The 25,575-nt window shown below is 40.8% G+C and overlaps 1 protein-coding gene across 6 annotated transcripts in view; it reads right to left on the bottom strand.

The window, feature by feature from the left end:
• Nucleotides 1-13,240: 13,240 nt before the first annotated feature.
• Nucleotides 13,241-25,575, bottom strand: part of LRRC3B (leucine rich repeat containing 3B) — an 85,607-nt gene continuing 73,272 nt past the window's right edge. For all 6 annotated transcript variants that reach the window (XM_077865452.1, XM_077865451.1, XM_077865450.1 and 3 more), the window contains one exon: nt 13,241-14,504. In XM_077865452.1, coding sequence (XP_077721578.1) covers nt 13,562-14,341 — 780 coding nt within the window. In that variant the 5' untranslated portion in view covers nt 14,342-14,504 and the 3' untranslated portion in view covers nt 13,241-13,561. The remainder of the gene's footprint in view (nt 14,505-25,575) is intronic.

Genomic DNA, 25,575 nt, shown 5'->3' with positions numbered 1-25,575 from the left:
ATAGTAGTCAGCAGAATCCTTGAGGGCACTTTTTTGCTTATCCTTTTACCTGTAGATGTACTTTAAGGCTATTGCTTATGGATTGTAATGGTCGCTATGGCTGCCATCATACTGTATACTGAACAAACTAAACATCTCAGTGGCTTAAAGGAGTGCTATGGATTGAATTGTGTCTCCTTAAAATCCATGTGTTGAGAGTCTGTCCACTTCTCCCCACACTGTGTTGGTTTGGGGAGGTAGGACTTTGGGGGAGGTAATTAAGATTAGATGAGGTCATGAGGGAAAGTCCTCATGGATGCGATTGGTGCTATTATGAGAATCCTGAAAGAATGTACTTCTTGCTCTCTGCTATGTGAGGATACAACCAGAAGCTGGCTATCTGTGAACCAGGAAGTGGGCTCTTACCAGACATCCAATCTGTTGGTGCCCTGATCTTGGACTTCTCAGACTCCAGGACTGTGAGAAATATTTGTTGTTTAAGCCAACCATTCTGTGATATTTTTGTTATAGCAGCCCGAATAGACTGAGACTAGGAGGAAACATTCTTATTTTTCTGGCTCACAGTTCTGAAAGTCAACAGGGGTGACTCTGCTTCAAGCTACCAGATAATCTGTTTGAGGAAGTTCCAGAAATCCATTTCATGGGTCTAGCATGATCCTTAGCCCAGTAGCTGAGATATGTTTTTCTTATGGCAGGTAGCAGAAGCATAGGAGGGTGAGTGGAAGCAGTAGATGCCTCTTTGAGGCCTGGGCTCTGCTACTTCTGTCCAGAAAGAGGTATGAAAGTCCTTTGGCACTAGATAAGATGTGATGGGAGCATGGTTCAGTCTATTACAGGAGCACTTGATTTTTTTAAAAAAATATTTTATTTATTTATTCATGGAAGACACACAGAGAGAGAGAAAGAGGTAGAGACATAGGCAGAAGGAGAAGCAGGCTCCCTACAGGGGACCCTGGGATCATGACCTGAGACGAAGCCAGATGCTCAACTGCCAAGCCACCCAGGTGCCCTTGTTATAAGAGTATTTGTTGTTCCCCTATTGACTTTTGAAATTATGCCTTTAATTCATTATATATATATGTCATTTGATTTAGGTAGGGCTAAAGCTCTAGGGGGAGAAAAAAGACTAAAATAATACAGGATTACTTCATTCCCAAAGCTGCTACTTTTCTTACTTTTGATTTTTCTTTTTCAGATGAATCACAAAATTGTGTTTGGGAGACATCTCCCATGTTTAGGAAAAATTTACTGCATACTTTTTTCTCAAAGAAAAGAGTGTATGTTATGGCTAAAGTGCCCAACCTGTCATAGAAATGAATGAAACTGGAACATTCATGAATTGGATTCAACATCTACCCATTATGTGATGTGATACATTATAATTTATTGTCTTAAATAAGGCCATTTACCTTGACTGTAGCTATTAACTTTTTAAAAATATTTTATTTATTTATTTGAGACAGAGAGAGAGAGAGGAAATGAACCGGGAGATGGCAGGGGGAGATGGAGAAGCAGACTCCCCACTGAGGAGGGAGCCCTATGCAGGACCCTGAAATTATGACCTTAACCAAAGGCAGATGTTTATCCTACTGAGCCACCCAGGCACCCCTATAGCTATTAACGCTTAAAATGGTTGGTAGATTTTCAGTACTGGCAAAGTACTGTAATCTAGGTGAAAACCAGACATTCATGTAACTATTAAATTGCATAGTCTGTTACTTATGATGAACATGAGTTATTAAATCATGGCAGCTAGGTTAAGACATACAAATGTTTAACTTTGATAAAATTCAATCAGGCAGAAATTAAAAATCAATTGAATGAGATGCACTCCAAACCAGATGTCCTAACAACGAGGGTTAACGACGTGGAAGAAACGAGTGAGTGACATAGAAGACAAGTTGATGGCAAAGAGGGAAACTGAGGAAAAAAGAGACAAACAATTAAAAGATCATGAGGATAGATTAAGGGAAATAAGTGACAGCCTGAGGAAGAAAAATCTACGTTTAAAATTCAATGTCCCTTAATTTGAAAAAATTCCAGCTTCACTTTCCCATGCCGGGTGGAAGCTAACATCAGGCATGATGGCACTTATGGCTTGGAATGGGATATGGGATATTGATGCATACTGAAGTCATGGTCTCTGTTCTGTCTTACTGACTCAGGGACCCTGGTCACTCACTGAAGGTTCTTTTGGCATACATTCTGACTTGTAGAATGAAGATAATAATGATACATAATGTTCTCAGGATTAGATGAAGTAAGCCAAGTGTTAATTATCATGATGATGGAAACACATGGACCGTGTCCTCCTGGCATAGAGCAGCATTGTGAAGCTACCTCGTGGCTATGTGGCCTCTGGTGTGGGATTGCTTGCACTGACATCCCTGCTGTACATTGGAGAAGGCATGACCTCATGTGAGTTATTGTCCCTCCTTATTTCAGTTCACTCATTTGTACATGAATCATAACTGTATCTACTTCAGAAAATCGCTCTGAAGAGTAACCAATGAAGTCATGATAGGTGCTTAAGTATGATCCCAGGCACATAGTAATCGCTCAATACATGTTATCAGGGCACCTGGGTGGCTCGGCGGTTGAGCATCTGGTTTCGTCTCAGGTCGTGATCCCAGGGTCCTGGGATAGAGTCCACATCAGGCTCCCTACAGGGAGCCTGCTTCTCCCTCTTCCTATGTCTCTATGTCTCTCATGAATAAATAAATAAAATCTTTAAAAAATACATGTTATCAGCTGAAGTGATTGTTTTCATTATTTTGTGGTATTATGTGTTAAGTTTCTGCAACACAAAAGGGTCCCAGAGAATATTTTGTGCCACTGAGTCTTAAAGACAATATACTTCACCTTATTTTTGACAACTAGACAATAAGTCTTTAATAATATAACATTTTTGATTGACCTTTTGGACTCCATGATGTGACATTTGAGTGGCATGGGAAAGCATATTCCAGTTGTTTCCATCCACCCTGAAAGAATATCTCCTTTTGTGAGCTCAAGGCACAAGCACCTCATGCCCTAATCTCCTGAATAAAAGTGAGAGATTGCCCAGCCTCCTACAAAACAGTTCTCCACATATGCAGAGATGTGGGAGGAGCTAGAAGAACAGAGAGATTCCAGGTGATTACTTTTCAGGTCAAGGATTAGACAAGAAATTTAATAAGCCACATTAACGTGAACTGAGTTATTTCCCTGCAAGGTTGATAAGCGGGTGCAGTTTTTGATTTAAAGCTGTCATTAAAAGAGGTCTTCAAATAAAATGAACTTCATCCTTTTCTGACTACCAGAAGAAAAGATATGAGATCACTTAATCTGTGATGCAGTTGAAAGCAAACCTATTTTGGGCTACAACACGTTCAACCCACAGTGAAACCATGTGGCCCGGCCAGAACAATTTGGCTAGGTTTTTGGAAGCTTTGTTAATTCCATGTATTTTCATTGAGTCCATTATTTTCATATATAATCCTTAAACGTTAGGCACAGAGAACAAAAGCGATTAACAGCTACCTTGACAGTGGTGAGGATGAGGAGGAAGAGGAGAAGGAAGTGGAGGAAGAAAAGTATGATGATGAGGAGAACAGCATGTAGTACATACCTGAATACATCTCCCAAACATCTCTCAAATCCACCTCTTTCTGGTTCAACTGCCCCAATCCCTGTCCAGGCCACTAGCTTTCTCCACATGAATTTAGTGCAACAAATACTTGAGTTCCTCATCTCTGATCATCCCTTGGCCCCACTGCAGCTTCTCCTGACCTCATCGGCCAGTCAGCTCTCAGAAATGCAAGGGTCTCATACCAGCTTGGAACTCTTCAAAGAATCTCATAAGAGGCAGGGGAAGTTTTCAAGTATTCATGATAGGATACGTGGGAACCTAGTGGAGTCAGGGGTCAGGAGAAGGTGGGGGGTAGGGAGCAAGAGATCATTCTGGAAAACTGGACAGGATTGGTCAAGGCATTATAGAGGGGGGGAAATAGGGAGCTATTAAATGTGTCTGAACGAAATGCATACAATGTCCCTTTTATGTGGAATTTTGTATGTGTATGTACAGAGAGAGAGATGTCCAGAAGAAAGGTCAAAATGTTGAGCCATAACTTCTAAGTGGTGAGATTTGGAGGAATTTATATATTTCTTCATGTCATTTAAATTACTCTCATTTTCTACATGATTCTGTATTCCCAAGTTTTTAAACATCGATATTATTTTTATCTTGCAAGCAAAATAAAGCAAGTCTTGTTTTTTGTTTTTGTTTTTGTTTTTGCTTTTTTTTCCAACCTCATCTCAAGGTCAATTAAAACCCTGGGTTAATTGGGCCTCTCTACATGGTAGGCTCTTGCTCACAGTAGCTGAATCTGTAGAACCACAAACTGTTTCCTAATAGGCCTCCCACAGTCGGTGGCTTCGAAGTTTCTTGCCTACAGAAGTCTTTTGAGCCTCTTACTAGCTAAACCCCTTCCTGCTGGCTGAGGGGAGCCAGCTGTGTGCAGCAGCTACCAAATGGCAAGCCCATTCTAATTACAGTGTTTTTATTGCTCTCTGAAAGGTGAGAGGCAAGAGTCCTCATTTACCGGGCTGGTCAGAGTTTTCAGTGCCCCTAATCAGAGAAGTGATCATTGGATTGTAAACTGAGCTCATCTACTGTGAAATTACTGGAAAGAAATTGATAAAGCTTCCCATTTTTAGGACCCATTCTTAAGGACAATAATGTAATAGAGCAATTGAGATTGTGGCTCTGAGGAAATTCCTCAGGAAGCTGGGGCAGGAGATGGAGTAGGGATTGGGCTGTTATTACATACAGGGCACCCAAATAATTATATCACTCTTCCAATTAAGATGTTTTATTACCTATGGCCAATTTGCTCTTTAAAATAGTTGGAAATGAAGCACTGTCTGATCATTTATTCATTTTGTCTCTTTTGTTCTCATATATCTACATTGAAAAGTCCTCATTTCTCAGTTATTACACTGACTTTTCAGCATGGGGCATTTCCAGAGCAAAGAGGTACATAAGTCCCTTTCAAAAGCAAAAGTGTCCCCAAACACTGAAGGCAATACAGAAAGATCCAGATATGGGGTGACATTAATTAATGGCATTTTCTAAAATTTTCTTACATTGCCTCCAAAGGAAACCTTCCAAAATGCTTCCTAGAAGTCAAGGGTTAATTTAATGTATTAGACATCTAGGGCCACCATAACACCAGTCCACAGACTGGATATCTTAAACAACAGAAATGTATTTTCTCTCAGTTTTGGACGTCCAAGATCAAGGCGTCATCAGGTTTGGCTTCTTCTGAGGCCCCTCCCCTTGGCTTGCAGATGGCCACCTTGTTGCTGTGTCCTCACATGGCCTTTCCCCTGGACACATGCAGCTCTGGTGTCTCTCTGTGTCCTAATCTCTTCTTATAAGAACACCAGTCAGATTGGATTAGGACCCACTCTAAAGGCCTCATGTTCACTTAATTATTTCTTTAAAGTCCCTACCTCCAACACAGTCACCTTCTAAGATATCAGGATTAGGACTTCAACATACAATTTTTGAGGTGGACATATTCAGCCAATAGCATATGGCATCAATTGAAAAGAGTAAATGGAGAAAAAAAATAAAGCACTAAAATACTGCTTGTGGTTTTATAATGTCAGCAATAGTGATAATATTATCTGCCAACTTTGAGTACAGATGAATATGGGATTTTTTTAACTCTAAAAAAAACAAATGTCCCCTGGAACCAGATAATTACCCTTTTTCTTAAAATTATCCAAGACCTCTCTCCAAAAGTGTTCATGCCTCATAAATGAGAAATGGATAGAGCACGGGCTTTGGTGTCAAGAGAACTTCTTGCAAGTCTGAGCTCTTTCAGTTATTACACAGAGATGCCTGGCCGGTCACTTAGCATCTCTGGGTCCTGGTACCCATATTTGGAAAATGATGCTCTCTATCATGCATCCCACGTTCTTTCTTTCTGTGGTGGGTGATGGGGTCACATGAGCAAAGGCCACTTGGGGGCTATGGGATTCTGAGGCTTGACCTTGCATTTGATCCTGAATCTTATTGATTAAGGCATCAGTTCCATAGCAAAAGATAATTGGGTATCAAACATTTTGGGCACACAAAAGCAAGGAGAAACAAATTATTTAAGAAAAAAAATCAGAACTTCAACAGTACTGAATGGGTAATGAGTCAGAAACAATTTCTAAATTTGAGGAGAATGTAAAAGGCAGCAAATAAACATAACCGTTTTCCTTGTGCCATTGTATGAAGCGTTTGAGGGGTCTTGAAGAAATGCTTATAGTAAAATAGAAGCATGAAAATAATGCATTTGAAACAATCAGAATAACCGATTACTTACATGTGACAACAGGTGAAAAGCAGGGGAATTAAACTGCAGCTGGATGGACCAGGACATCAGATACGGTTACTAAATTAAAAGTTCAGCCTTTTTTGTTTTTCCTTAATTTTCTGGCATGTGAGGCAAAAGACAGCAACTTTTAAGGGTTCAGATGACATTCATTATCCGTGAGGGGACAGCTGTTCACTTTTGCATGGCAGCAAAGTTTTGCCAAGCATAACATCTGAGAAGAAATTTCCAGGGCAAAATGTTCTCTATGTTGGAGTTACCTGACAGGTCACCCTAGATCTCAGGAACAGAGGAGCCACCAAAAAATTCAGAGGCCAGAGCCCATCCTTCAAGGATTCCAGCTCAGCAGGTCTGAATAAGGCAGTTATTTATATTGTTCAAAAGCTGTGTCAATCCATCCGATCATTAGCTGGGTTTGGAAAGCATTGGTGTAGGGTATACTCGGGGATCTCAGTTAAGGTTTTCCCAGTGAGCAGACAGTGAGACAAGGTTTTGAGTACAAAGTGTTTATTTAGAAGATGAAGGAAATTCAAACAGGGTAGTGGAGAAATAAGACAAGGGAGGAACAATAGCAAAGGAAGTGTGTCATGAAGCCCGTTGGCACAGTGGGCCAGTGGAGCTTCTTCATCCTCCTGGGCACGGAGTGGGACACATGCTTCCAAGAGCAAGGGAGTTGGGTGTTTCTGCATCAAGTGCCCATTAGTCATGGGTTGAGGGTGGCGACTCCCTGGTATCCCCAACTTTCTATATGAGTGGCTGTGTGCTGTGGTAGCCAAGGTAAACCCTCACATAACTGCATGCAGGAAGTGCCAGTCGAAATTTGGTGGATGGACACAAATATGGTAGGATTGAGGTCAAATATAGTGGCCACAAAGCAATGCCTGAGACACTGACCTCATTACCCTCCTGGTAGCAACTGTGGAACTGGTCACCATCCCCATGACCCAGAGCTATAGTCACATCTGCCCTGCCCAGGAGCATGGCTTACTTTACACATACACGGGATTTCAGAGCTGGCACAGAGGGATGGGTGGAAAATGGTGACAAGCCATTGCAGTCCCCAGACACTAGCCGCTGCTGCTACCTGGCTGAGTGAGCTAAGGCCTGCCGCTTCTTTGGCGCCTTTCTCTCCTGTGCAAATTAAGAAAAATGACTTGCCCTCTCTTTTCCTCATGTAGTACCATGGGGCTTAAGACAAGACTTCATAAAACTAAAGGATGATATGTAACCAGGTGGTGTGGCTTAGGTGAAGCGAAGGACTTTGCAGATAGCTGGACCTTGTTTGATACTGGGTGTTTGCTGTGGGGATTTGGGAGGAATACATTCAGAATCTCAGTTTCTTCATCAGTAAAATGGGAACAATGATAATACCTACTTGGCAGGGCTGTCGTAAGACGAAGGGAAGGTAGAAATGAAGCCTGGTCCCATGCCAGGTAAATGATAACTGTTGTTAGGGAAAGGGGGTTTATTTGATAAAAGGCTCTTTATCTGTGACTTATGTGTGCAGGGATTCTTCAGTTCAGGTTTTAAGGGGAAGCTAGGAGGTCTTGTGAATGGCTAAGTGCTGAGAATGTCAGTTTAGGTCAGTTCTGTTTGCTCCCCCAGGTCCTTCATTCAGGTAGTGCTCTCCCTGGTTTTTCTCTTTCGTTCTTCATTTTACATTCTCCCCTTGTCACTGCAGCCAGGGAATTGGCAAGACAGTCTGTGAGGATGAAAGACTTTGAGAGCAACCAGCATCTTTCATATATCTTTCTTCCAGAAGGAATGTGGACAAGCCCAAGGAAGCTGGATTTGTGTAAATTAGCCTGGCCCCATCCCAGTCCCTGTGGGCCATTTTATTTTAAAATCTCTTCAACAATCAATGCCATTAGCTCAACAGATGGCTTGTTAATCTTTAGACCAACAGCCAGATTTTAAATTGCCTTCCATTTTGCAAACTCTTCTTGGAAGAAAAAAGTAAATGTAATATAAGAGGAAAAAAAAAAAAAAGAATTTTGGTCCCAACCCAGACCGACCCACAGTGTATTCAGGCCTAGCTTTTAAGGTCAGATTCAGCAAACTTTGGTCAGTTAGTTGATCATATATCTATAGGCAAAGAAAGTAAATACATTGATTCTTTTTTGAAAATAGTGAGCAAAATGCAGAACATTTGAGCACAGCTCTCAAACCTGATCAACTCAGTTGCCATTAGTGACAAGTGTGCATGTTTTCTCTGGACCTGGGGACAGCCTTCAAAATACATCTGATAATTTCTCTGGAAATCCCAAACCTTGGGCATTACTAGATTAGATTACTGAAAGATTTCGTTTTTAGTGCTCTCACTACCTGTTTTCCTGATGCTTTCAAGACCCAGTTCCCCACCATATTATCTCAATGCACACATGGATGTGCGCACGCACACACACACACACACACACTTAAATAATTCATTTTAGCTTCTGGTTCTTTTAATGTTAAATAAGTTAGAAGCATAAAGTAGGGGTGGGTTTTCTTTTACTGTATCCCCCCCCTCCCCCCCCCCGTGATACTGTTAGACTCTATGTCTGTTTTGTGGCCTCAAGATAATGATTTCCCTGAGCTGGTAGAAAGAAGTCCTAGACTTTAAGAATTGCTGCCTGCCAGATCCACATGACCCACTAATTCATTTGGTGCATCTGGGACCATCCATAAGAGTGTGTGGGCAAATGATAAATTCAGGTCTTCCTTTTTCCTAAGTCCTGATTCACCTATTTGGATTTGGAAAAGGGTTGGGGAAGGTGTTTACAAATGTGTGGTAAATGAGTTTGCCTTTAGTCTGCTTTGTCTGGGTCAGATCAACCAACCTGAGGAATCAATGACATCACTTTGGGAAGCCAGGTTGATGAGAGCTCTGGAATTGGAGAAGAATATCAGGTAAAGGTAAAGACTTATGCTCCTGACAGCAGGTCTGCACTTCACTGCTCTTGGGGGGTTATGCTGTTACTCAAGGAAATATGCTAATCAACCTTCCCTCCCTAGGAAGCTGCACCAAATCATTTTCTCCATCTTTCCCCTGAGAAGCCAGATCTTGCAGAGTGTTGAGCATGTTATCTGGGGGCTGTTTGTGAAAGGAAAACAGATGATCTCATCCTATATTGAGGGAGCAAGAAGCTTTTTAGAATCACAGATATTCTTCATGACAACTCTGTGACAACGTAAGAACCTCAAGTGCCTTCTGAATCCTCAAAGACACTGCTGCTGATAGCCGGGACATTTTCATGGCATCTATTGTTACACTGCCTGTTTCTTTGAAGACCGGGGAACAACGCAGCAGGAGAGGCAGGTGGCGTCCTGTGAAGGACGTTGGGTGGAGAATATGGGCACATGCACGCAAATGTCCAGGGCTGACAGGTTTCCATTTCAGCACCTGTGAAATCAATGGGTGAGATCATCTCTAGGACTCTTCCAGCCCCGAGATTTTAGGAGATTTTAGGAGTTCGCCTATTTCTAGTAACCTGGACATTTCATTAGGCAGAATTTTCCATTCTCTAGCTGTGCCAGATAGATGAGAGAACTTACTGAATGAATTGAGTCTCGAGCCAATAAGGAAAACCTACCCACATCTCATACTGCCTTATGCTTGTTGATGTCAGAACAAGAATCATTGTGGGTAATCATCAAAGGACGTAAAAAAGAACAACACGTACCTAGCAGAATTTGTATGTCAGTGCATTACGATCTGCCAAAGTGTTCTTGAAAGTCAAAGCTTCCATTACATAACTTTTTATCACTTTCTTAAAAATGTTCCAGTTGGGCTGGCATGTTTTATGATTTGTCTTGCTTCAGAGATAAGCACATTGTCAATGATTAGACCAAATTTCCCAGGTGTTTTTGAACGGAAGAGGCTGAGATTGGCAGAGGGATGCCAAAGGAGGGGGTTGAACAGAGAAGCTGTTATTTAAAATATTTAAAAGGCAAAATGGCACATACACGCCTCGGATAATAGGATGATAGTGAATCTAAAAAATCTTACAGTTCCAAAATAGGTGGCTCTCCAAGTATATAGATACGTAGCAGGGTCAGAAACTTAAATAGCATACTGGATCAAAACCACTGTGGGTATTTTGGGGCTTTTTCTGAATAGCCAGCTGTGGGCCTTAGGAAGCCACTTCTTGGCATTGTGTGCTGTTGGTCCAGTAGGCAGAACATCCCTACAAGCTGATGAGAAGTGTGTTTCCTTCCACTTCTGGTCATGAAGGAGCCTGATAGGCTGTTATTTGTTTGTTTGTTAAAGAATTAATTTTCTCCTCCAATGGCCTAACCACTCCAATTCATGGCAACCTAACTTAAAGTTGTCGGGTTGTTTTTTTTTTAAGATTTTATTTATTTATTCATGACAGACACACACACACAGAGAGAGAGAGAGAGAGAGAGAGAGAGAGAGAGGCAGAGACACAGGCAGAGGGAGAAGCAGGCTCCATGCAGGGAGCCCGATGCGAGACTCGATCCCGGGTCTCCAGGATCACACCCCTGGCCGAAGGCAGCTCTAAACCACTGGGCCACCGGGGCTGCCCAAGTTGTCGTTTTTTTAAAGCACTCGCACTCACAGAACTATTAACAGAAAATCTACACATAGAATGTAGGCAGGGGAATGATTATTACCCTAGGATGCACTTCTTACCTCTTTGTCTGCAGAGAGTTACAAACTCAAAAATGGGAAATTGACATTGCCACCTCTGAACCAGTATGTGACCATAACACAACACTCTTCAGAGATTTTTTTATAGGTGCTTTCACTTGACTAATGCAATTGGCCATTAGGAAAACAAAAACAAAAACAAAAACAACTCTTATTAGTATGAATATAAAGGCTACTTTGGAAGAAGCAACCTGAAATGGATTATGTGATTTGCGAACGCTTTTCTAGAATGAATGACTCATACACTGAAATAAACGCAATTGATTTTTTAAAGGATTATTTTAGCAATGCCTGGACTTTCCTATTCTTTAGGCGAATAAAAAGATACATTCAGTTAGGCATCTCTCTGTGGCAATACTTACAGAGATATATTAAAATGTTGTCCTCCAGGGGGCGTTAAATCTTCAGCAAAGCTCCAATTTCTCTGGAAGGCGTTCAAACCCAGTTAGCAAAATCAGACAGTCTGGCTTCTTTCTCACTGGGATGCAGAAGTGCTAGAGCCCATATTCTGAATTTCACATCTCTGACTTGCTGACGAGGCCAATCCCGTTGCCCTGGGGTATCTGCCAAGTGTAGGCTGGCCACGTTGCTGAATGTTCTACTGCAGGTCTTGGATTGGCCGACCCTCATGGTCCATGCCAATAACCTTTTAAGAGACCATTGATATGGATGGATACCATTGTGCTTTCCAAGGGCAGAAATATGATTCCTGGAGGCCGAAAGACAACCCAACACGGGTTGGAGAAGGCTCTGTGGGTCAAAATTGCGAAGGACCCATCCTTCCTACTTAAGCCCTGCAAAGGACTACTTTTGCTGTTACGTTGTTAGAGACCATCACTTAGGAATCTGAAAACCTCCTGGTCTGGGAACTAGCAACTTTTGTATTAAAGTATTTGATTGTAAAGCAGTGCTGTATAGTGGTTAAGAGTTGCGTAAGTTCTAAAATTGACCGACTGGATTTCAGTACCTACTGTACTCCTTTATATGGTCTAGGATCCTGAATTAATTACTGAAATTCCTGTGTCTCTGATCCCTCATTCACTAATAATTAATTATTAATTAATAGGTGTATTTATTAATACAACCCAAAGAAAATACTTGGTGTTTTGTGAGTGCTCTATAAATTCTATTAATTATCTTTACTCCCAAGAATTGAGATTCCCCTTAATATGGCTCCAGCTTGGTCTCTCATTGCTCCTCTACACAAACTTCTATAGAATCATCCTACATACCACCCTATGCTTTTCCGTCTTTGCTCCATCTACCTTCCTTGCCTATATCACTCTCTGATGAGATCTCATCCAAGTTCCAAGGGTTATCTGTAATGTCACCTCAAAAACAAACAAACAAACAAAAACCCCACAATTCCTTACTCCAAGAACGAAATGAGCTTTCTCCTATCTCCGAACAGTAGCAGGGACACCATATCTTGATATATAGGTATATACATTTGTCAAAACTTATGAAACTGTACACTTAACATGGTGACATTTTTTAGCATCTAAATCATACCTCTATAGACCAACCCAGTAGGTACATAATGAGAAGATCTCAGCCTTCGGAGAAAGAAAGACTTGGTTCAAATTCAAGTTCTAGTACTTTCTACTTGGTAGGCCATTGAACTCCTTCCACCTGTAGTTTCCTCTAAATCGGCCAGTTGTCACGTTCTCCTTTCATAGTGAGGGTTGAAAGACATAATAATTTTATAAAATGCCTTCCACACAGTTGATGCTACACTACTGTTAGAACCTTCTTTTTCAGCATAACTATTTCTATGTTCGCCACATACCCCTGCCCACCAAAAGGCAACCTTGAGGATAGAATATGTTTTGGGTTTTTTTTTCCATTTTTCCAGTGTAGAATAAAAGTAGTGTGCTTTGCTGTTATCTTATAAATATGTTTATATTTAAGTATTTATAACACAATAGCTAAACACACCAACTTTTGGACAGCAAACACCTAGCAGCATCTCAACTGAAGCCTCTGCAGGATGCCACACTGTGTATTATTGCTCAGGTTTGCTAAGGCTCAGTACTTTAAAGTCTGATAGATACTTTCCTTGGTTGATAATTCAGCTATGGCTCCCCAGTGTACAGTAGGGCTTAATAACACATCTTTCATTATGATAGTTCTTTAGGTTCATAAAGGTTGCCTATTTCTCTCGAAAGCAATGGAATGGCCGTACCGTTTTCTGAACCAATGAGTCACTCTGTTTTTCATGGTTCAAAGTTAAGCTTTTATTTGATTTTAAATTAAAAAAATAAATTTCATTATTAAATAGTGAGATGGATCTAACTTATGTTCAGATAGTAGCTTACTCAGGTTATACCACTGGGGGTACATTTCAGGGGTGGGTCACCTAAACTAAAATGAGTTGTTACGTCATCATGTTTGTTAAAAGTTCAACAGTGGCATAATTCAAAAGAAATGGAGATACAAAGTTTTAAATGTTTACAATGGATGGGAGAAGTAAACCACTTATTCTATTGCAACGGCAAACGAATCTGTTTCTCGGTGTCAGTCTGTCCAGACTCTATACCACAGTGCTAATGTCATCGGGCTCATCCGCTTTCTTCTGCCTGCTTGGCAGGGATTTCAAGTATTCAAGGTGTCTCCGGGCATCCTCCTGGTTTTGCCTCACATAATACACCACATAGGAGATCACCATGGTGAACCAGCCAAACATGGTGACCAGCATGGCATAATCGGTAGTCTTTTTCGGGAGGTTACAAAGGTCAGCATCATTGGCAGCATTGAGGAATGGTCTCCCGGCGTGTTCATCCAACACAGAAGTCTTACAGATCACATTATGGGCTGTCTCATGGTTGGATGCCATGCTCCTCAGAACTTGCTGGAGAGTACAGTCGCAGTGCCAGGGATTGTTGGCAATTCTGGCCCTGGCCTTCAGGTTATTGAAGGCATTTTTGTGCACGCTTTGAATCCGGTTGTCAGACAAGTCCAGAGTCTGCAAGGTTTCAGCTACTCCTTTGAAGGCATGCTCATCGATAAACTCAATGCCATTTTTGGACAAGTTGAGAACTCTTAGTTGATGGAGGTCCTTAAAAATCTCATTGGGGATAGATGTGATCTGATTGGAGTCCAGATACAATAAGACTGTTTCAGGAGGAAGATCTCTAGGTATTTCCTTGAGATTTGCATTGCTACAGGTGACATTTAAACCCCCAGAGGAAGAACAGAGACAGCCCTTGGGACACATACTGGCAGAATGAAAGCACAGTATCATAAGAACAAAACTTTGTAGGAGGAGACACATGGAGAGGGAACGGGTTAACCACAGGTCTACCAGATTCATGCTGGAATGTCAGCATAATCACAAGCCCATTCCTCATTCACTCCAACAAGCAAGCGTGCCAACGGTTCCAGCGTGTCCACACTGTTGATTTCCTTCTTGCTTGGTTCAGAAGGTTGCAACTAACACACGTGTCTCTTCATTATTCCTGTCCTTGCTTGGGTACCTAAAGGAAAGGGAAACAGATGCAATTAGCTCTTTTGCAGAGGGAGGTACATTGCAATTAAAAGTGCTCTCAGGCGTCTGGCATTCTACGTGGGTAGGAGAGTTGGTTGTGTAGTTAATTTTCACCAACAGCACTGGGAGTTATCTGCATAATGGGAGTCTCATGCTCAAATCCCAGGTGTTGGGCAAAAGGACTGTCAGTATATGACAACATTTCCGAATTATGTTGCCTTGGTTTTAGTTGTACAGAATTACAGCAAACAGTCCAGATTTCTCTCATCTCTACTGGTCCTTTCAACATCCTGAACCCCTTCTAAATTAGACAGCAATAAAGTCTAATTAGACCCTCCCTTCTTTCTACAGTAACAGATGCATTAATGCAATTTAGACCTGCTCTTGAGCAGCAATGAGAAATAACACCAATATTTCATGGTTAATGACCATAGATAGCAATAATTGTCATGGCTTTTGAATGGATGTCCAGTTGGAATATTTTCTCTAAAGAAACATCTTACTTGAATTAAGAAATGAATAAATGCATTCCAACTTTCACAACAGACTATTGTTAGGGACTGAGAGAACAGAATCTCCAAAAGAGCTGTCTCCCCGATTCTCTGTTTTCTAAACAAACTATATTCTCCCCAGTAGATCTTTAGATATGATACACACCTCCAGGACTTTTTATTTTTACTCATTTATTTATTCATTTTTAAGATTTTATTTAGGGGTGCCTGGGTGGCTCAGTTGGTTAAACATCTGCCTTCAGCTCAGGTCATAGTCTCAGGGTCCTGGGATCAAGCCCCACATCAGCTTCCTGCTCAGTGGGGAGTCTGCTTCTCCCTCTCCCTCTCCTTCTGCTGTTCCCCTTGCTTGTGTTCTCTGGTGCTCATGTGCTCTCTCTCTCTCTCTCTCTCTGTAAAATAAATAAATATGATATTTGAGATTTTTTGAAATATTGAGATAAAATCTTTTATTTGAGAGAAAGAGAGAGAGCAAGAGGGAAGAGGAGCAGAGAGGAAGGGGGAGGAAAAGGAAGAGAATACCAAGAAGACTGTGCTGAGCACAGAGCCCAACATGGGACTTGATCTCACAACCTTGAGACCATGACTGCTGAAAGGAAGAGTCTGATGCTGAACTGACTGAGCCACTCAGGCACCCCTTCAAGACTTTATAAGATATAAGAACTTAAATATATTGGCCTCTAAGACCTTCCCAATAGCCTATTTTTTTCTCTCCAATCGTATATATAAATAGTAAATTATTTATAATTTACATAATTATAAATATATATAATATATTGTTGGACAGAGCTTCCAAAATGGCAAAAATTAGGACCAGTTCACTGAGGAAGTGAGTAGATTTTGAACAGATTATGTCATTCGTCTGAGGTCAAATAGCTTGTAAGTGTAGAGACAGGATTCAGGTCAAAGGCTTTGTTCTGATTTATTAATCTCCTAATTCTCTCCACTACTCCCACAGATCTCTCCCCATATCATCCGCTCTGTGAGAACAGTCAGTCAGAATCCAGGAAGCATTGCTTGTTGTGATTTCTGATGCTGTTACATTGCAGCTCAAACCCAAATGGAGTACCCTATGGACTTCAATGGGGCTCCATGTCTGACTTCAGAGGGTCCTCTCTCAGGATTTGAGAAACAAGGAGAATGTACCTTCCTCTCATTTCAGTGAGCAACAAATGACTTTCTGCATGAGCAACAAATGACTCTCTGCAAACTTATCTTTTCTAAAGATCCCAGATGGATAAATACAGAGGGAAATGACTCCAAATGTTACCAAACTCACAGAAGAGAAGATTAATGTGAGCTGAAAACATAATGAACGGGGTTGTTAATCATGGAAAAAATGAGATTAGCACCAGCAGAATGGAGTGGATGTGCTTTTGGAATCCTGAGTCCCTTAAATGCCAGAGAATGCTAAAGAAGGACCCCTAGGCTTCTTAAGTCATGCATCAATAGCTCATTTCATTTGCAGTGAGTTTCCCTCCCTTCCATGTTTTCCTTCAAAACTGCATTGCATGACATTTGGGGACTCTAGTGACTGTCTAGATGGAAGAGAGGAAAAATAAACAGGTGTGGAGGTGAAGACACTCAGAGAAGAAAGAGGGTGGCAGAAGGATAAGGCAAAGGATGCTAGGATGAGAACACGAGAAGGACACAGGAAATGGGAGACATGGATATAATTGGAGAAAATAAAGAGTCTATGTAATCAATCAACTCCCATCAATTGGGTATGTACCACCAGCCTAGATCCTTCTGAAAAGTGGTAAGCCTTCTCTGGAGGATACTCCACCTTCCTCCAGAGATGGATTCAGAGTCTATCTGATGAAAAGTGTTCACCAATTTAGACTACAAGTTTCAAGAGGGCAGGGTCTTGCTTCTGCCTCATGTAGAAACAACAGCAAACAATTAAAAAGTGAAAAGTACACTGTTTTGCCTCCCAGCTTTAATCCTTGTTAGTAATAGGCTCCTGGGCAAGTCATTTAACCTCTCTGAACCTCCTTTTCCTTATCTTTGTATAGAAATTATAAAAGAACCCAATTACAGAGTTGATTTGAAAATTATATGAGATGATCCACATAAAGCATTTATTCCAATGCCTAAAACGTAGTAAGAGTTCAATACTTGTTGGCTTCAGTTACTATTATTATACTAGATGCATTTTTAAATGCTACCATAGTTCTTGGCATGTAGTAAGGGCTAAATAAATATCTATTGTATGAATGACCTAATAAAATATTGAAGAATCTAGCTGTGCTTTTTCTTCCCTATGGTGATTATTTTTATTTTTAATATAAACATTGGCTCATCCAATGTTCATTGGTTTTACATGTTGACATGTGGTCTTTGGAAAAAATAATGAAGGTAGGCTCTTAGTTGATGGAAGAAAGAATGGAACTTTTCTTTGGTAGGCTCCTTGAGACATAGACATAACCTTGGTTTCTCCAGAATGATCAGTCCATGGTCATGGATTTGGCTCAAGCCAAGAAATGATTAGGATACATCTTGAGTTCTCTTTTTGAGATGGGATCCTTCATGCCCAAATGATCCACCTATACACTGAGGAGAATGCCTGTTAGGAACACAAATGCAAAATATCTTGCATTCAGAGAAGTTGGACTCAAACTAAGCATATCATTTTCTTTCTATGGTATTTGATTAAAAGAGAAATAAAAGCTCTGGGACTGGCTAGATGATTGGGCTGCTATGCCTCAGCCTCCAGAGCCTCCATACTCAGCCAGGACGAAGTAAGAAGAGATGCAAGAAGTAGAGAACTGAGCCCTTGGATGTCTAGGAAGCAGACAGCAAGAACCAAAGTTATTGAGTCAAGGTCATCTGTAGCTGGGAGGATGGAAGGACTGCCTCTCCACCCTATTATGCTGAAATACTATTTTCCAAAGGGATTACCAGCTTGATATTGTCTTAAATTGTGGGATAGGGGAGCCCGGGTGGTTTAGCGGTTTAGTGCCACCTTTGGCCCACGGTGTGATCCTGGAGACCCAGGATTGAGTCCCATGTCAGGCTCCCTGCATGGAGCCTGTTTCTCCCTCTGCCTGTGTCTCTGCCTCTCTCTTTCTCTGTCTTTCATGAATAAATAAATAAAATCTAAAAAAAAAAAAAAACCAAAAAACAAAAAACTGCGGGCTAGGTCAACACAGGTTCTTGGAAAAGAAAGACATGAGGAGACGTGCCTCATAGGATAAATGGTGGTATTCTTCTGACATCAGTTACCACCCAGCATAGTATAAAGCTAAATAGCACCTAACTCTGAAACAAACATTCTAAACCCCAAACTCCCTCCTGTTCTGTTTCAGTCAGGTCTGCCCACAAATGCAAAGTAGTGAACAAACTATCCTGTTGGAAAAATCAAGTGCCTCCTTTCTAACTTCCAAAAGGGTATGTAGAACACAAAGAAGGGCTGGATCACACTGGTGATGGTAAGAATAAAAGCAGCATCCACTGCCTGTCCTCCCAATAAGGAACCATACCAGAAAAGGGACAAAGCAAATTAAACAGCACTTTTTTCTATCTCTTGACTCCCCACTCTGTACTTCTCAACTCTTACACTACCCTATCCTCTTTCCCTCCTTCCATTCAAATATGTCTGGGGCAGGAAGCTACAGTATTTGCGTTGTGGTATTTAGGTATGAGATGTGCTCCCAAAGAGGGTCACTTTATCCCCAGACCCATGACTTGCTCACATTTCCCTGTTATACAGGTATCTGCGTTATAGCAATTAATGCCTGGATTGGGTGGCAACTATCAAGTGCTGTTTTCCAAAAGAAAAAAACAAGTGCATTCAGTGGACTGCCTGAGAAGACAGATCTTTCAGTGGTTGATTAACAACTCTATCTTTGCTTCCTGTTCCTTTCTTCTCATCAGTAGGGGCCACTCAGGGACACTCAGGGCTTCTAACCCAAAGCTTTCATGAACTCTTCTGAGATAAGTGAGTCCACCAACTCAGGAAGAAATACCAGATACACCGATTTGTCCTGATTCCATTCCATGCAACTCTGCTCCCAAAAAGGATTTGATTAAAAAGCACAACATTGCAACACAGGCCTTTCGATTTGGGAAGTAAAATTCAAATCACTGAGAAAAATACCAAACCTCATAAATTTTAAGGACTTGAAATTAAAACTTCCATATGGCAAAAAAGTAAGACAATACACAAAATAAAAGGACTGATGATAAAATAAAGGATTGATTTCTTTAATATACAAGAAATTCTTGCAAAGGGATAAGAAACTGATCTAACAGAAAAATGGACAGAAAAATAATGTAGACAAATGACCAATAAATCATATGAAAAGGTCCTTGATCTCACTGGCAGTAAAATAGATTCAAGTTAAAGTACCTAACATCTTGGTTAAAATGAGGAAGAATATCTACTTTCAGTGAAGGCATAAAAACAAAGCACTCTCAAACACCCGATGAGGAGATACTTAGGGCACTCTTTTTGTATGAGCAATTTAGGAGTATCTATTCAAATTTTAAAATACAAGAATAAGTGAGACTGAATTATACTGATGTGAAGATCTCCAAAGATGACCTCAAAAAGCAGCTTGGAAAAAGAAGTTCTTCTAGCATTATCCTATTTGTGTAAAATTTTGAAAAGGGGGAAGTAAATGTGCAAGTACAGGTATAGCATTTATATGTTTACATATGCATGGATCATTTTTTTTTTTTTTTTTAGATTTTACTTATTTGAAAGAAAGAGAGAGAGGGAGAAGGAGCAGAGAGAGGGGCAAAGGGAGAGGGAAAAGTAGACTCCCCACGGGGCAGGGAGCCTGACATGGGGCTCGATCCTGGGACTCCAGGATCATGACCTGAACTGAAGGCAAATGCTTAACTGACTCAGTCACCCAGGTGCCCTGTATAGATCACTTTTGAAAAGATCTATATGGAAGAAAATGTATAAGAAACTATTAATAGTGGTTAACTAAGGACCAGAACTGGGGGGCTGATAGGGGGAGAGAAGAAACTGTCTTTTGATTTTATACCCTTCTGATGAATTTAACTTTCTATTGTATAAAGGTGTTTTGTGTGTTTTTGCTTACATAAACATTTTTTAAAAAGTTAATACAGGAGGACCAGGGATTAACCGACAAACCAATCTGAACATAATGTCCCAGAAGGTAACTTTTGAGTGCACAAGATATTTGGACCATGGTGGCCAAGAAGGTTGTGCAAATAACAAGACAATACATTTTAAAAAGTGGAACGTGTTTCAACTGGAGAGACTCAATATGTAGAGGGACAACAGTGAGACCATATAACTTGAAATAGAACTCAAAGTCACAACTTGCTGCAACCAGTCCAGGGAGCCAAACTACAACCTCTGTGGCAATTGTCCCAACTCAGATCAATAACTGCCAGCTTCCCTAATTTTCATTCCTAATTTCCATTTAGGACTAACCAGGGAAAGCCATATCTGCTTCCCTCAGTAATCACATATGATGCTCTGGCTCTAGCTAGCCTGACTCCAGCTTTCCCCAAGCCAGCCAAGAGCCACCAATCAGCACTTCCGAAGCCTTTCATTTTCCCCACCATCAAGCTTTTCCACTCCCCTGTCTGTGAGTCTCCTCTGCCAAATGCAAGGGATGGTGGCTGGCTCCCTTACTATAGAAAGCTTGGAGAACATGGCCTTTGCTTGTTCTCATTTGGATTTCCATTTACTTCCGCAAAGACTACAGTTTGACTGTATGATATTCTCAATGGAATATTCCTAAAATTAGCTTTATAACCTATTATAGAAATGATATAAGGATTTCTTTATCTGCCAGGTTTTCCAAAGACTAAGTATGGGTTGTATAAGACATCCATGAGTATAATTCCAGGCCAAAAAAATTAGAGGCCATTGGGATCTGAATAATTTAGGTGAATGAACTGTATAGACACTTTTCTCTACTGCTGCTCTTTGAAATCATGCTCATGGAGACAACATCTTAATTCGCCTGTTTAGCATGGAGTTCTTCATGAACTTTTGTTCTACCTTTGCATTCACAACCACCTCTTGCCACAAAAAGTCCACCCAGGCTTCAAACTGGGCATGCCTAAAAGTAAAATCATTTTCACCCTTCATCCCCACCCAACTACCTTCCTCCTCTCCTATAAACCACCTGTTCTTCCCTCCTGATTTGTTGAGAATAGTTTCCATTTCCATCTTCCTTCCCCCGCTCTCGTGTTTTGGGTCCCCACTGCCTCTTTCCTGTTCAAACTTCCAGCCTCTTGCTCCGAAAGGAAGCAAAAGCATCCTTTCTGGACTGCCCATGTGTGGCTTCTATCCTCCTTTCAAAGCCAGGTTAAAGTAACCATCAGACCATGGATTTCCACTGCTTGAAAAGCTCTAATGACCCCCTGTTGTTTATAACAATCCCCTTTCCCAATCCTTTGTCCCACTGCACTTCCTCACACAGGCACAGAAACCTGAGCTCAATAAACAGGGATCAGTAATTGCAAAGTTGATGATGAACAGCACTTTGTTCAACAAATATGAGATTTATCAGAAGGGGTCCCAGCTAAAGACCTCTATAGCTTGGAATCGCTTTCCTGCCAATGAAGATCTGGCCCAGGAGTCATTTAGGTGCTATCATCCTTTAGTTAAGGATATGAACTGATAAGGCTGATGGATATAGGAGGAACTGAGGATCCTTATATTTAGAAGGAGTTTAATCTGCTTGCAGACCCATAATTTTTAAAGTCAGGAGCTCCTGAAATCCTGAAACTATTGCTTTTGTAATTAAAGAGATCTGTTTATCTTTGCTACCAGCCCAGGAGTTTTCAGAGGGTAGGATCAATGTCTCACCCATTTTTATATTCTCTTATTGCCCATGGGTAGAATTTAATAAATATTTATTGAAATAATTAGGATCCATTCTCATTACATCATACAATAGCTATTGTTTACTCAGCATTTATTACATGCCAGGTATTTATTAAAAGATGAACTCATCTAGCATGAATAATAGATGATAAAATTGAAGTTCTGACCAGATCCCTGATTAAATGGACATAGAATTCCAAAGTGAGGGGTCAAGTTGCCATGTGGAGATTAGCTGACAATGTTCTGTGAGTCTAACATGTATGTCTTTGCCCACTTTGAGGGTAAAAGGCATCAGAAGGCACCTATCATCAGGAGGCACCTATCCTATCACTGCCCCAAAGAGAGGAGAGAGTTATTACAGGATTCCTGGAACTGGGGTATAGTGCAGAATGTACTAGAATAAGAACAAGGTTGACCCATTATTTGGTGGCAAAGTGATATTTTGATGTGAGGGTGAACCTGCACTCCCAGAGTTTGCCAGAAAAGGGATAGAAAACTATTTCCTATGAGTCAGATATGGCCACCTGAGGAAGGAGATCCCCAGTGAAAAGCATCTCAGGTTCCTGTTCATGGTCCCATGGGATTCCTTGGTAGGGCAGGGGGACCTAAGCAACAAGAAACTGAAAGGTAGATGCTTAGATTTGCAGGGAGTGATCATCTGGAATATATCCACCACAGGGGTCAGGGGAGCCATATGGTTGGGGAGGGGGCATGAAAGAGCCCTTAGAGAGAAGCACCAGGTTTGCCTCACTCTACCTTCTAGTGAGCCTCTGAGAAGAGCAGCTGAAACCCAGTTCTGCTGAAGGCCTGGGAAAGGGGTGGGGGAGAGGGGCAGAGAGGAGAAATCCAGCTACCCACCATACTCTTTCCCTTTCCTGTATGCCTGAAACACAGAAAAGGGGAGAATGGCTGAATATTAAAGGAAATTCAGAGTATTGGCTAATCTCTTGAACTAGACATTTACATTCTCATATTTAATTTTTACTTTGATTTAAGTTAATTGAGTTTGTGACTATTATCTGAGATTGGACAAAATCATGGGGCTGACTGATGTGTTCTTGAGAGACTAGAGGAAGATGGTCACCTGCACAAACAGAGATTAAACGAAGGGTTGGAAGCAGAAAGTGAGTTGCATTTTATTCATATGTCACCTTGTATAATCCTCAGTACCAAACAGAGATTAAACGAATGGTTGGAAGCAGAAAGTGAGTTGCATTTTATTCATATGTCACCTTATATAATCCTCAGTACCATCATGACAGGTAGCAATTACAACCCTTGCCCAGATGAGCAAGTTGAAACATAAAGAGGTGATGTAACTTGACTACTTGTTATAGATGTTGAGTAGAAGAGGCACAGTCTGAACTCAAGTCCTTTGGCCTTCAGAGCTCATGTAGTCAAACATGGCACCACACACCTCTTTACAGATAAACTACCATACTTTTGTCCCCTCCTTCTCAACTGATTCCATGAAGATGAGAAGCAAGGACCACAATGCATTTTACACTGGGGAAGTATTACTGAAAAGGAAGACTAGCAGGATGAGAGGAGGGATGGAGAGAAGCTGACATATCGTTCTGAAGGGGTTCAGAACAAGTCTCCCCAGAGAGCACCACTCTGGCATGATGATTATTTTGAGCTGAAGACAATCCAGTCCTAAAAGACTCAGAAAGAGCTTTATACTTCCCTCTCAACTGCCTCTAAGAGTTCAGATGGGCCAGGTTTAGGAAGAGAGCTACCAGGGCCTGGTTTAGGAAGAGAGCTACCACCAGAGGTAAGTACAAAGGGTACTTTTTGTTGTTGTTGTTTTGATTCCTTTCAGTGACTGAAAAGTTCTGATCAGTCACCTTGCCAAAGTATCTCAAGTTCTGGATTGGTCAAATCTTTCCCTCTTGATTAGATGCAGGTTAAATATATTTTGAGTATTGAATTAAATACTCTTATAGGTTATGTGAGAATCATATCCTAGTCTGTTATGCTTAGGAAAAAGACATGGATGTCTCTGGAAAAAGAATGATGATTCGTGGAGATGGACAGGGCCTGTTTGTTCAACTTCCTTCCTTTGTCCCATTGTCTCTGCATGGCACCACAAATTAGGTTTACTAAACATTCATTCTTCCCATCTTTCTGTGAATGGTCTTCCTTCCCTTAGAAGCCTCAGACCCCCATCCCCTTCATTTTAGCTCAGAATGGCACACCACACCTCCACTGCCTGTTAGGGGGTCTCTCATTGTCTTTGTGGGGCTTGCTGTATGTAATTAAATTTGGTTTTCTATTAATTTGTCTTCTGCCAATTTAATTAACAGACCAGCCAAATGAACCTAGAAGCATTGAGAACCCCCCCCCTATAATTCTAAACCAAAAGCTCTAAAATTATATTTGCCTTGCATGTGTGAACTCTATTACATTAGATGCTTGTGGGGCAAGTCCATGGATATGTTCTCATGTAATTAACTCTAAGTAGCCCTTTTGGATACACATGATAAACATCATTGGTCCTATTTTAGCACAATTGAGGAACTCAACGAATGGAGACACAGCTGGTTAGCAGAAGGACAGAACTTGGATCCTAGATGGCCTGCATAGTAGATCCCAGTCAACACTCATTGGTTTCTATATCTCCTCTACTCGCCAGCCCCATTTTGATCTGGAGTCTGTAAACACAAGTACTGAGTTTTAAATGCCAAATCAGTCCTCTGTTAACAGCTTCCTACAAACTCTGGGAAAGTCAAGAACAAGAAGAGAAATTTCTTTTCCTATAAGAATCTCTTAAAGGCTACTCATACAAAACTTTTATCAAAATGATATGATATCCATCTGTCCCAGATCTCGGTAGTTCAGGCACTGCTTTTCTTCTTTTGAATTTCTTTCACAAAATAATTTCTTTAAGCAAACCCTCAATTTATTGGGGAAAAGGAGAAAAAATGCCAACTCTTATGAACACATTGCCTCCTTTCTACATGATCTAATGCCCATGGATCTCCAGGTTGGATTTAAAAAATTCTTCCTATCTTTAAACCCATTGGAAAAACAGAGAAAAACAAAGAAATACACAAACAAAAACCACTTCTTTTTTTTTCTTGGACCTAGTATCTCTTTCTCTGTGGGACTAAACACAGAATAAAGAAAGATGAGACTATGTCTTTGCAAACATCTGTATTTATTATTCAACATGCTGCAAGTTTATAGGGAGATTGAGTGGGAACCCATCCATCTCAGTTTCTTTCCGATTCTCTATTATTACTTCTCAGCAAGTGCCTATGACATTTAACAGTGAGTGCTTTGCAAGCTCTTAACACATAATCTACATAAATGTAGGCTCCCTAAAACTCACCAGGGTCCTGAGCCAACCTGAAAGCTGCTTTTAGAAAACACTAACTTATGGTGAATTCAGTTGCATTTCTGAATAGGATGGGTGACTGTTAACCATTTTTTAAAAAACCTTGTTTTGCTTAACCTTATCCATTGACTTGGTGGGAAAAGTACAGGATGGAGATCCAAACCAAGATCTAGAAACTGGATTCAAAGCTCAGCTTCTGAGGAATGAATTCTGGGAATTTAGCAAATCACACATACTTCTAAGCCTATATTGTCCTAGAATAATCAATAACATCCACCTCATTGGTCTCATAGTTATGAGGACAAAATAAAATATTTGAAATGTGCTTCAGAACTATCAATAGCCATTTAAAGATTACACTCTATTGTGGGTTTCAGTATTTGGCTGTTTT

This window comes from Canis aureus, chromosome 22 (genome assembly GCF_053574225.1).
Source record: "Canis aureus isolate CA01 chromosome 22, VMU_Caureus_v.1.0, whole genome shotgun sequence".
NCBI classification, from domain to species: domain Eukaryota; kingdom Metazoa; phylum Chordata; class Mammalia; order Carnivora; family Canidae; genus Canis; species Canis aureus.
Note: the sequence above shows the minus strand (reverse complement) of the source record. Positions and strands in the feature narration are given on the sequence as shown.